We start from the raw sequence: 13,424 nt of genomic DNA, 5'->3' as shown, positions 1-13,424 counted from the left end.
GGATTTTCCTCTCAGGCTTTCAGCATGTCATTTACTTCAACTGTTTTTTGTTTGTTTGTTGCCCCAGATGACAGTGGGTTATTCACTTGATTTTCAGTGTTTTTGAGAAATGCTCTCTGCAAAGCCACCTTTCTGCCCTGAGAAAGTCCCAAGTTAGGCAAAACAAAGGCAATAGCCTTGCATCAGTCCTTTAGGCAGCCCTCAGACAGAGCAAAACAGACAAACACAATTATTTAAGAATAAGATCTGCTCTTCTGTTTCTTCTGCTTCTGGACCCAAAGACCAGGATCCCAGATGGGGAACATGGCTGCCATCTTCAGGGCTATAGTTCTGGGAGAAGGGGATTCCCCACCCAGGGCAAGGTCTCCATGAATTCAAAGAGACTAAATGAAAGCAATAGCAAGAAGTTGGGGCGTAAAAGGAGATGCCATGTTTATTCTCACAGCAGTCACAGACAGCTCAGTATGCAGCTGGCTTGAATGTACTCCCCAGGCCAGCTACAGGTTCTGCTCCCCAGCATGAGCTTAACCTTCTAGGAGCACTGCTCTCTCAGCCATGCACCAAGCTGCCTGCTCTCCAAGCTCCCGGCTTCCACGCTCAGGCTTAATTCTCCAGGAGCACTGGGGCTTCATGGCTCTCTCCCCACTCTCCCTAGCCATACTCCCATGACTGACCAGCAGCTCTGTCACTGGTAAACATCCTATAAATGTGAAAACATGCTCTTATTATATACACAATGGGTGCTATTAAGGCCAGGTGGCAGTCCTGGTCAGAAAGTTCCATTTTCTCCACAAGGGCCATCACCATGATGGGGTGGGGAGAGATGGGGGTGGGGGACTGGTCCTAGATATCTGCTCTGGGAACAGGAGTCCCCATTACATTGGGTTCTGGCAGGGCTGGAGACCAGGGATAGCTGGAACACTCTGGGAGGCTGAGACCCCAGCTGCTGGTGGAGGACAAGCATGTTCCACTGGTCCTGAGACCCAATGTTTGGAAGACTTGCCAGCAGTGGGATGGGTGCCAGAGGGGTGAGGGTTGGATGGAGCTCTCTCCTCAGGAAAAAGGGCAAGAGACAATACCTGCCCAGTTCTCCCTCAGCCCAAAAGGTCAGGAACTCTCAGGATCCCCAGATGCTCCAAACTCCTCACTGGCACCTCAACCTAGAGCCACCTCCCTGTGTGCACTGCTGACAAGCCAACCCAAAAGGCTCAGCAGCAATGTCAAACTTTGCTGTCTGGCAAGCAGAGAGAGACTCTCTAAGCTTTATCAGCCCTGCTTAAGCACAACTAGAGAGGTGCCCCAACAGCTCCTTCCTTCCCTATCAACACCCCTTCTCCATGTCCAAGCCAGGCACAGCACATCCTGCCCTGTTCTAGAACCACACATCAGTCCACCCACCCCATTAACCCCGCAGCTCTGCTATCACTGCGGGGCAGGCAGAGGGCAGCCCCAATCAAAAAGATCCCAGCAGAGGCTTCTCCTTGGATCACAAAGGCAACAGCTGAAGCAAACTGCTGGCACACACTCAGACCACCCAGAAAGGTGGCCCCACCCACTGCATACCAACAGCCAAGCCTCCCACAAAGTAGAACCAGGCACTGGAGAATAAAGAGTCTTGAGCCTCTGGGAACCACAGGCTGCCTCCTTCATAGAGCTATTACTCTATAGGCCAGAAAGCATAGCAGAGCCATCTAATACAAATGAAGAAACAGAAATTGACAAAATAAGGAGGCATAGGAATATGTTCCAAACAAAACTACAGGACAAGACACCAGAAAGAAGGCTAAGTGAAGTGGAGATCACCAACCTTCTTGATAAATATTTCAAAGTAAAAGTCATAAGCATGCTCACTAATTTACAGAAAAATATTCAAGACCTCAAGGAGGACTTCAACAAAGAGACAGAAGAACTGAAAAAGAGCCACTCAGAGCTGAAGAATACAGAAACTGAAATTAAACATACAGTGGAGGGATTTAAGAGTAGATTACTGCAAGGAGAGGAGACACTCAATGAGATGGAAATTAGAGAACAGGAATGCAATGAAGCTGAGGAATAGAGAGATAAAAAGACCTCTAGGAATGAAAGAATAGTAAGAGAGCTGTGTGACCAATCCAAACAGAACAATATTCACATCATAGGGGCACCAGAAGAAGATAGAGACAAAGGGACAGAAAAGTCTCTCTGAGGAAATAATTGTTTAAAAAATCCCCAATCTGGCTAAGGAAATTGATACTCAGATCATGGAAGCACAAAGATCACCCAACAAAAGGAACCCTCAGAAGACAACACCAAGACATGTAATAATTAATAATGGCAAAGATCAAAGACAAGGAGAGAGTACTGAAAGCAGTCAGAGAAAGAAAAAAGATCACTTATAAAGGAAACAAAATCAGGCTGTCATCAGACTTCTCAGCAGAAACCTTACAGGCCAGAAGGGAATGGCATGATATATTTAATGTAATGAAACAGAAGGGCCTCCAACCAAGAATATTCTACCTGGCAAGATTATAATTTAAATTTGAAGCAGGGGTTAAACAATTTCCAGATGAGCAAAAGTTGAGGGAATTCACCACCACTAAACCATTCCTACAGGATCTCTTAAAGGGACTTCTCTAAATGGAAATGCTGGTAAGGCTAAATAGCTGTCACCAGAGAAAAAAAACCCACAGTAAAGGCAGTACACCAATTAAGTACTAAGCAAATACTAAATTAAATCAAGTACTCACAAAGTTAGTCAAGGGATACACAAAGAGTGCAGAATATGAATCCTAATATATAAAGAATGGAAGCGGAAGAAGGGGACAAAAAAAGAACCTTTAGATTGTGTTTGAAATAGAGTAATAAGCAATTTAAGTTGACTGTTAGATAGTACAGAAGCTATCCTTGAACCTTTGGTAATCACAGATCTAAAGCCTACAGTGGTAATAAGTACATATGTACTGATAATCACCATAAATGTAAATGGTCTGAATGCACCAATCAAAAGACATAGAGTTGAAGAATGGATTAAAAAAAACAAGACCCATCTATATGCTGCCTACAAGAGGCTCATTTCAAACCCAAAGACATACACAGACTAAAAATGAAGTGATGGAAAAAGATATTTCATGTAAATAATAGAAAAAATCAGGAGTAGCACTACTTATATCAGACTAAAATGATTTTGAAACAAAGAAAGTAAGAGACAAAGAAGGGCATTACATAATGATAAAAGGGTCAGTCCAACCAGAGGCCACAACCATTATAAATATATATGCACCCAATATAGGAGCACCTTAATATGTGAAACAACTACTAACAGAATTAAAGGGGGGAAAAGAATGCAATGCATTCATTTTAGGAGACTTCAACACACCACTCCCCCCAAAAGACAGATCAATCAGACAGAAAATAAGTAAGGAAACAGAGGCACTGAACAATACATTAGAACAGATGGACCTAATAGACATCTATAGAACTCTACACTCCAAAGCATCAGGATATACATTCTTCTCAAGTGCATATGGAGTATTTTCCAGAACAGATCACATACTAGGCCAGAAAAAGAGCCTCAAAAATTCAAAAAGACTGAATTTGTACCAACCACCTCCTCAGACCACAGAGGTATGAAATTAGAAATAAATTACGCAAAGGAAACAAAAAAGCCCACAAACACAGAGAGTCTTAACAGCATGCTCCTAAATAATCAATGGATCAATGACCAAATAAAAACAGATATCAAGCAATATATGGGGACAAATGAAAACAACAACTCAACACCCCAAAACCTGTGGGATGGAGCAAAGGCAGTTCTAAGAGAAAGTATATTGCAATACAGGCCAACCTCAAGAAATAATAATCCCAAATGAAAAGTCTAAACTCATAATTAATGAAATTAGAAAAAGAAAAAATGAGGCCTGAAGTCAGTAGAAGGAGTGATGTAATAAAGATAAGAGCAGAAATAAATAAAATTGAGAAGAATAAAACAATAGAAAGAATCAGTGAAGCCAGGAGCTGGTTCATTGAGAAAATAAACATAATAGATAAACCCCTACCCAGACTTATCAAGAAAAAAAGAGTGAACACACATAAACAGATTCATAAATGAAAATGGAAAAATCACAATGGACACCACAGAAACACAAAAACAAATACAAACTGGATAATACTAATGAAATACTATATGTCTACAAATTATACAACCTAGAAGTAATGGACAGCTTTCTAGAAAAATACAACCTTCCAAGACTGACCCAGGAAGAAAGAGAAAATCTGAACAGACCAATTACAAGCAATGAAATCAACTTGGTAATCAAAAAACACCTAAGAAAAAAAACCTCTAACCCAGATGGCTTTATGGCTGAATCTTATCAAACATTTAAAGAAGAGCTAATACCCATACTTCTTAAAGTATTCTGAAAAGTAGAAGGTAAGGGAATACTTCCAAACTCATTTTATGAGACCAGTATCACTCTAATACCAAAATCAGTAACCACAAAAAAAGAAAATTATAGAACAGTATTCCTGATGAATATAGATGCAAAAATTTTCAACAACATATTAGCAAACCAAATTCAAAAATACATAAAAAGGATCATCCATCATGACCATGTGGAATTTATTCCAGGTATACAAAGATGGTACAATATGCAAAAATCAACCAATATCACAGACCACATCAACAAAAAGGATAAAAATCACATGATCATCTCAATAGATGCTGAAAAAGCATTTGACAAAATTCAACATCTATTTATGATAGAAACTCTCAACAAAATGGGTATAGAGGTAAGTACCTCAACATAATAAAGGCCATATACAACAAACCCATGGCCAACACTTCATACTTCACAGCAAAAAGATGAAAGATTTTCCTCTAAGATCAGGAACAAGACAAGGATGCCAACTCTCACCAATTTTATTCAACATAGTACTCAAGGTCCTAGCCACAGAAATCAGACAACACAGAGAAATGAAAGGCATCCAAATTGGTAAGGAAGAAGTTAAACTGTCACTGTTTGCAAATAACATGATATTACACATAGAAAACACTAAAGACTACACCAAAAAAACCATTAGCACTAATAACTGAATTCAGCAAAGTTGCAGGATACAAAATTAATACACAGAAATCTGTTGCATTTCTATATACTAACAACGAAGTAGCAGAAAGAGAATCAGGAAAGCAACTCCATTTACAATTGCATCAAAAAGAATAAAATACCCAGCAATAAACCTAACCAAGGAGGTGAAAGATATATGCTCTGAAAACTATAAGACACTCAAGAAAGAAATTAAAGAAGACACCAATAAATGGATATCTATCCTGTACTCATGGATAGGAAGAATTAATATTGTCAAAATGGCCATCCTGCCTAAAGCAATCTACAGTTTCAATGCAATCCCTATCAAAATACCAACAGCATTCTTCAATGAACTAGAACAAATAGTTCTAAAATTCATACAGAATCACAAAAGACCCTGAATAGCCAAAGCAATCATGAGAAAGAACAAAGCTGGGGGGATTACACTCCCTACCTTCAAGCTCTACTACAAAGCCACAGTAATCAAAACAACTTGGTGCTGGCACAAGAAGAGACCACAGATCAATGGAACAAAACAGAGAGCCCAGATATAAACCCACACATAAATGGTCAATTAATATATAATAAAGGAGCCATGAACATACAATGGGGAAAAGATAGCCTCTTCAACAACTGGCGCTAAGAAAACTGCACAACTACATGTAAGAGAATGAAATTGGATTATTGTCTAACTTTATACACAAAAGTAAACTCGAAATGGATCAAAGACCTGAATGTAATTCATGAAACCATAAAACTCTTAGAAGAAAACATAGGCAAAAATCTCCTGAATATAAATATGAGCAACTTTTTCTTGAACACATCTCCTCAGTCAAGGGAAACAAAATAAAAAATGAACAAGTGGGACTACATCAAACTAAAAAGTTTCTGTACAGCAAAGGACACCACCAGCAGAACAAAAAGGCATCCTACAGTGTGGGAGAATATATTCATAAATGACTCAACTGATAAGGGGTTAACATCCAAAATATATTAAGAACTCACCTTCCTCAACACCCAAAAAACAAATAACCCAATTAAAAATGTTGGTAAGGATGCAGAGAGGTTCAAACCCTCCTACATTATTGGTGGGACTGCAAATTGGTGCAGCCACTGTGGAAAGCAGTACGGAGGTTCCCAAAAAAAATTAAAATTAAAAATAGAAATACCATTTGACACAGTAACTCAGCTTCTAGAAATCCTAAGAAGACAAAATCCCAGATTCAGAAAGACATATGCACCCCTACGTTTATTGTTGCACTGTTTGCAATAGCCAAGATATGGAAGCAACCTAAGTGTCCATCACTAGATGAGTGGATAAAGAAGATATGGTACATATACACAATGGAATATTACTCAGGCATGATAAGAAAAGAAATCCTGTCATTTGCAACAACATGGATAGATCTAGAGGGTATTATGCTCAGTGAAATAAGCCAGGTGGGAAAAGACAAATACCATATGATTTCACTTATTTGTGGAATATAAAACAAAGCCAAACAGAAGAAGCAGAACATTAGACTCATAGATGCTGAGAAGTGATTAGTGGTCAGCAAGGGGGAGGGTTTGTGGTGGGTGGGGGAGGGGGGGCAGGAGGATAAAGGGGCAAAATAATTTGCAATCGCAGTATCAGTTGGTCACATGGACAGTAGTAGAGTATGGGGAATATAGGCAATGACTCTGTAACATATATTTTTTATCATCTTTCCAGATTGGTAGATCTGAAACCATATAAGACTGTATATCGATGATATTTCAATTAAAAAAAGAAATTTTCATTTCAATTATTCTACTTCTCAACTAAAGAATTTTTATTTGGAGCTTTTTAATAATTTCTCTTTATATTCTCCAGTTTGGGTTAGACATTGCTCTCATTCTTTTAGTTTTTTAGATACAGCTTTCTTTAGTTCTTTAAATATATTTATAATAGCTGATTTTAAATATTTGTCTAGTGAGTCCAATAGGTGGGCATCGTTGGGATATTTTTCGCTGATTTCTTTTTCTGCTTGTGTAGCGGCCATTCTTGTTTCTTTGCATGTCTTATGGTTTTTTTCTGGTTGAAAACTGGACATTTTTAATTATATATTAAAACTCTGGAAATCAGATCCACTCCCTAGGATTTTATTGTTGCCCTTTTTTTAAATGACTTTCCTGAACTAATTTTGTAAAGTTTGGGCTCTTGGTCATGTGTAGTTACCAAAATCTCTGCTTGGTTAGCTTAATGGTCTGCTAATGATTGGAGATTTCCTTATTGCCTGTAACCAGTATGTCCGGCTTTTGCAGGAGCTGTGGTATACATTTAATGTTCCAGCAGTTTACAACTCTGCCTTAGCTTTCATTTTCTGTTTGCTCAGAGCCTCAAAATGAGTCAGAAGTAAGAGATAAAGGCCTTCTCAAGACTCTCCTAGTTTACTTTATTGGGATCCCCAAGGGTGTTACAATTTTTCAGTTTCCAGGGGCTTTTATACACGTTATTTTCAATGACCTTATAGCCATTCTACAAGGTATTAATAATATCATTTTGCAAATATGGCAGCTGAACCACATAAAGGTTAAATAACTTGCCCAAATTCTCATAGCCAGTAAGAAGATAGCAGAGCTGGGGTTTGAACCCAAATCTGTATGACCCTGAAGTCTTCATCCTTTCCATAGCACAGAACTTCCTCCCAACTTGCAAACAAGGTTCCCTACAGGATGTATAGTGACCCATATGAGCCCTGGAGGGCAACCAGAAGATTCAGATTCCTCATCTGTTCTCCTGACCCCTACCAAGTCTTACACTTAACATTATGTTCTGGACCAAACTCTGGAGTGCTGGTGTGGAATTGCCACACCAACATGTTCACAGAAGTGGTGCCAAGTGGATTCGGCACATTTCAAGCATTGATTAGGGCATCCCATCACCTTCACCACCTCTAATACCACATTATGTTGATACTAAAGTTTTTCATGACCGAGAAGGAAATTTGTAATTTGCAATAAATGAAGAGTATATTTTTAACCTTTTCATTGTACAACGTACACATAGAACTATATGAACAAATACATGACCTACTTGATTGTTATAAGACCAACGTCCCTGTAACTACCACCTAACTAGAACTTTGTACTACCCCAAAAGCTCCTCTTGTGTTACCCTATAGAAACCCTTGTATGTACCTGCAGATCTAATGACTTTATTCTTACCCTTTTGTTTATAATATATATATATTAAATTTTATATGTCTTTTAAGTCTCCCATCCTTTTTTTTTTTCTTTTCTTATGATTTATTTGTTGAAGAAATCAGGCAGTTTGACATGTAAAATTCCCCACTCTGGACTTTGCTGACTGTTCCTTCATTGTGCATACGTTCCTTTTCTCTATTTCCTGGACACAGGTAGCTGGATCCACAGGCTGGATCAGATTCAGATTTCTCTTTGGCAAGATTATAGGTTCTGTTCTTTCATAGGAGGCACATAATATCTTGTTGTCTCTTTTTATGACGGTAGCACCCATTGATGCTCAATGCCTAGATTCATTAAATTCAGTGGGGATTGAGAAATGGTGGCATTCTAATTCTGTCCTTTCTTTTTCACTTATTAACTTAGATGCTTCTATAAAGAGATGTTTCTCCTTACCTACTATGTGGTTACTTAGTAGTAAGGTTCATATAAGAAAGGACAACACTGCTTGATTCTTTCCCTTAATTTAATAGTTGTTGAGATAAAGGATTAGTTCTTCATCACCTCCAAAAGTGACCAGCTTTTTTTGTATCATAATAACTTTCTGGATTATTTGATGAATTTCAGTCCACTGTAATTATTATCCTTATTGAAGCTCAAAAAGTCCTATCTGGCCAATAGGAGCCTATTCAAGTTGTCTCCTGAGTCTTTTTAATATGAACCCAGCAATCTTTAATACCATACCTATGTGTATGACAAGATATTCCTGGCTCATCTGGTATATATTTTGCCCTGAACCTGCAATCAGCCATTTCTCTAAGAATCCCTAGTTTCTCTTGAAAAATGGCATTCTGACATCACATTATGGGCACTAAGGGTGCATAACTGCTGAGATGGTCAATATTCTAGGTCTCTTAATGGATAAAGATAAAATGCCCTGGTTTATATTTGGTAATTGAAATGCACAGCAACAGGATTTTTACTTAACTTTGTTTATATTACACCTGTATCTCCTTTTGTCCATGACTTTCTTGGTGCTCAAGAACACAAAGGGTAACAGAACAAAATTGTCCCATGTTACCCATCTGCTTCATCCTATATTACACACACAACAGTCTCAGAATAACACTAATAGCATTACTAAATTGATTTCTGAAAATATAAATAACTATTACACTGACTGTCCCCATCCTCCCCCTTTTTCTATTCATACTATATCTTCCTTGTCAAGGAACATAGCATATTCTCTCCTTGTTAACCCAGAATTAAGATTAGTTTTACAAATCCCTGAATTTTTAATGTTCATTGTCAGTACTAATGTTGATGCTTCTCAAGTCATTTTGGTTGGCTGAAAGTTACTCTTGACTAGATTCCGAAGGAAGGCTCATGGGAACAAATTTTGAAATGTTGATGACAGTTTTTCTGTGCCCTTTATACTTGCAAGTCAGTTTTGCTGGATATAGAATTCTTGGTTCACATTTACTTTCATCAAGTATCTGAAATATGTTACTCCATTTTCTTTAAGCATAAAGCACTACTGCAGTAAAGCCTGATAATAATTTTCTTTTCCTTATAAGCCACTTGTCTAGATGCTCACAGTTTCCTCCACCCCTCTAACCTTTCCGGTAATTTTACTAGAATGTTTTGGCGTTTGTTTTTCTAAGTCCATATTCTCAGGTATTCAGTGTGTGCTCTTTTAATACATAGTTTCTATTCTTTAATTTCAGGAAACTTTTCTTAGATTATAAATTTTAGTGTTTGTTTTTTCCTTCACTGTTTTGCTTCAAATTCAGGGATTCCTATTATCCTTATGTTGGGTCTTTTCCCCCCATCTTCAATGTTCATTTTCTCTTGAATCCTATTTCTTTTTTTTTTTTTAATTTCCCTTCATTTAATCATCTATTTCTTAAGCTATTATCTGTTGCATTTAATTGCTTTGTCTAATTTAGTCTTCATTTTTGAAATGATTTTATTTCTAATTCTTTCCTGAGTTTTGTCATTTTACTTCCTGTCTTGTATTATTTTTTTAAACACCTTGTTTTGAAATATCGTGCTAGTTTTTAATTGTTATGCAGACATGCCTTTGTGATGGGCTTTCATTATCTACAGGGATATTATTCTCCATTTTATTCTTTTTTCTTATAATTTTGTATGGGATTTTACCTCAACCTTTTTCTATTTTATTTTTTTATATGAAATTAGTTTTCCAAAACTTTTAGATGTAGTCTAATCTCATATAGCTCCCCCTTCTGTTGTGTTGCGTTTTACAACGTGGTAGCTTGATTTTTGAGGTCTTCTGATTCTGACCCCCTCCTCCAATTTTATCTGGACCTTCTCTTCATTTATCTCTGGTTTCTAACCTGCTTAACTGTTATCCACGCCCAATATGTCTTGTAAGTGTGAGGTCCTGTCACTGAAGGGAGTCCCAGCTGGTCAGTTTTGAAAGTTCATAGGGTCTAACTATTCAGTCCCTCAGAAATTACCAGGCCCCTCTTACACCAACCCGGTAGTGCATTAGGAAACACCATTCCTGATATCAACTGCTGTTCTCACATTAGCCCATCACACTTTTCAGTGAGTACTTACTGTCTTCTCTCTGCCTCCTCTCTCACAGAGATTACAGTTGTGGCTTTTAATAAGGATACCTTGTTAACTAGTTTTGATGTAAGTGCTGCCCATGGGTTATTGGTTTGCTATCTAATTGATTTGTCATTTTTTAAGAGGGGCTTCAGGGAGATTAAAAAAGCATGTCACCACTGCTACTGCTGCCCAGATTTTAGAGTATCCTTTTAAAGCCCTTAGAATTTCTCTGTGGAAAATTTTCTCGAATAAAATGCCTTTAAAATCTTACAACGTTTTCAGAAATAAAAGAGATGACACAGAATAAAATGGACATATTTTGTCTGCTTACCTCATAAACTCCATACATGTTGTATCTTGTCTTATAATCAGTCCACAAGACCAGAAAAAAGGCATTTATTGTGACGGTGCTAATCATAATTCTCTTAAAGAGAGGACTCATTATGATTCTCCTCACAAATGCCTGACATTGAGTATCTTTCTTCCTGTCAAAAAGTTGAATAAGAGGTTATGATTATCTTTCAACAGGGCTAAATCCCCAAACAAGACACTGTTTTGTAGGGACCAGGGTCTGATTTCCCCCATCTATGAGTATCTATTTACATATACTTTAAAATTGCAATGAAATGCTGACTGAATGACAACTGAAATATGCATGACAGTCACTGTGTGGTCTGTCCCCACTCAGCTACTCAGCTCCTCCTCTCTCGACCTCTAAGAACAATGCTTACCACTCCTTCTCAAGCAAAACAAAGCATAATCTATATTAACTCATTCAAATAAATTTTTATTGAGTAACTATGACATGCCAGGCAATACAGCGTGGGCACTGAGGGTATAATGGAAGCAAACTAAGTATTGCCAGTCTAGCAGGGAAAACTGATAATCACTCAACCCAAGCAAGCACTTACAAATTTATGATTTAAAAAATGGCACACCCTAAGAAAAAATGGGCACACAGTCAATTCGTGAAATACAAATGGCAATGAATTTACCCCCACATGGTCAATAGCAATATTAATCTGGGAGATGCTAATCAAGTAAAACCATTATTTTTGCTTATAAAACTAGAAGACTTAAACATGGTAATATTTAATGCTGGCAAGAGTGCAGTACGATGGGGCATTCTCAAAAACTGTCACAGTGAGGGATGTAAATTGGCCACCTTTTCTGAAAAGCCTTAAAAATTGTTTGTATGCTCTGACCCAAGGAATCGACCCCAAGAGAACACAATCTGACATGCCAACAGTGACTTTGGTCAAATATGTTTATCCCAGCACTATTTACAGTAATGAGAACCTGGAAACAATTTAAAAGTTTAACAAAATAGACTGGTTAAGGTAGATAGATTATGGCATATCCATCTCATGGAATATTATACAGATACTAAAACATATCTATGAGTTTTTCATGACTTAATGAAGTCAAACTAGTCATTCAGTCCACAGGTCAAATGAGAGAATGACTGGATGTTCGACTGACCCAGCCAGTCGTGATACTGAAGCTGAAGAGGGAAAATGTTAGGCTGAGCCCTCATAAACCTCACCAAACAGGTACCAAACTATCAAGGCCATGCACTATTTTGGGGAAGGCAGGTGAGTGCCTGTGAGAGGGGGCCAGGAGAACAGTGGCACCCACCCCTCAATGCCACTTGCCCATTTCTGAGCAAGAATAGAAATAGAAAACACTTACTGCAAGTTCCCGAGTCCCCCAGAGAACATCACAGATGGGTCACTGAACAGTGAACTAGAAAGGACTCTCGTGTGGTCCTGGCAAAAATGTTGAGACATTTTCCAAATTTTCTATTTTTATTTCTTGTTTTTATCATCCAAGAGAAAATCTCTACGTAGAGATTTCCTCAGCATCTAAATTCCAAGGGGATGGGAACAGGGCCCTGGAAGGGAATCCCGGCTTTATGACATCACTCTTGGGCATTCCAGTAGGTTAACTACCCTGCAGGCCCCTGAAACGGGGAGCTCCCCAGCTGATCTACCTACAGATCCTCTCTTCCCAGGAGACTGAGTACTGCAATTTGGCAAAAGGGTTATGAGCACCCTAAAACTATGAAGGTCCACGCTAATGCTGGGAGACACCAGAGATAAGCCAGACGTTCCTTCTTCAAGCAGTGCCCTTACCTGCAGAGACCGTTAACAATGTGTTAGAATAAGTTAAGGGTCACGTAAGAGGGAAAAGCAGTTCTCTGGAGTTGAAGAGCAAGAGCACACATCCAGGGCACCACTGAAAACATCTGGAGGGACATGGGAAGGTTTTGATGGGTTTGGGGCTAGAACAGAAGAAATAGGAGGAATAAGTCACACAGCTGGCTAAGAGGGTTCATGGAATGTACTAAATAGAATGTGAGGGGTGAGCCCACTTGGCAGAAGTGCTTTAAGTACAAGAGCAACAGGGATTTTTACTCTTCAATTCTTGGGATTTATATATTCTCCTTGTCTCCTTCTCCTTAACCCCTTTTGCTTCTAAGACTAATCAAGACAGAGGGATCTGGGTGGCCCTGTGTTGTACTAAATCTTTGGTGCTTTATTGGTCAAACTCCTGGAACCTAAGCTCTTGGGCCTTAAAAATACAAGGTAACTACTCTATCACTTCTCTGTCTTGGGT

At 38.5% G+C, this 13,424-nt stretch overlaps 1 protein-coding gene across 1 annotated transcript in view; it reads right to left on the bottom strand.

Annotated features, from left to right (window-relative positions):
• The window catches only part of CATSPER3 (cation channel sperm associated 3), a 36,655-nt gene extending 23,920 nt beyond the window's left edge, over window positions 1–12,735 (bottom strand). The window contains exons 1-2 of the mRNA XM_017654825.3: window positions 12,498–12,735; window positions 11,137–11,290 (exon numbers count right to left, since the gene is read on the bottom strand). Of these exons, the coding sequence (XP_017510314.3) occupies window positions 11,137–11,290; window positions 12,498–12,595 (252 nt within the window). The 5' untranslated portion in view covers window positions 12,596–12,735. The remainder of the gene's footprint in view (window positions 1–11,136; window positions 11,291–12,497) is intronic.
• Window positions 12,736–13,424: the final 689 nt, after the last annotated feature.

This window comes from Manis javanica, chromosome 14 (genome assembly GCF_040802235.1).
Source record: "Manis javanica isolate MJ-LG chromosome 14, MJ_LKY, whole genome shotgun sequence".
Classification (NCBI taxonomy): Eukaryota; Metazoa; Chordata; class Mammalia; order Pholidota; family Manidae; genus Manis; species Manis javanica.
Note: the sequence above shows the minus strand (reverse complement) of the source record. Positions and strands in the feature narration are given on the sequence as shown.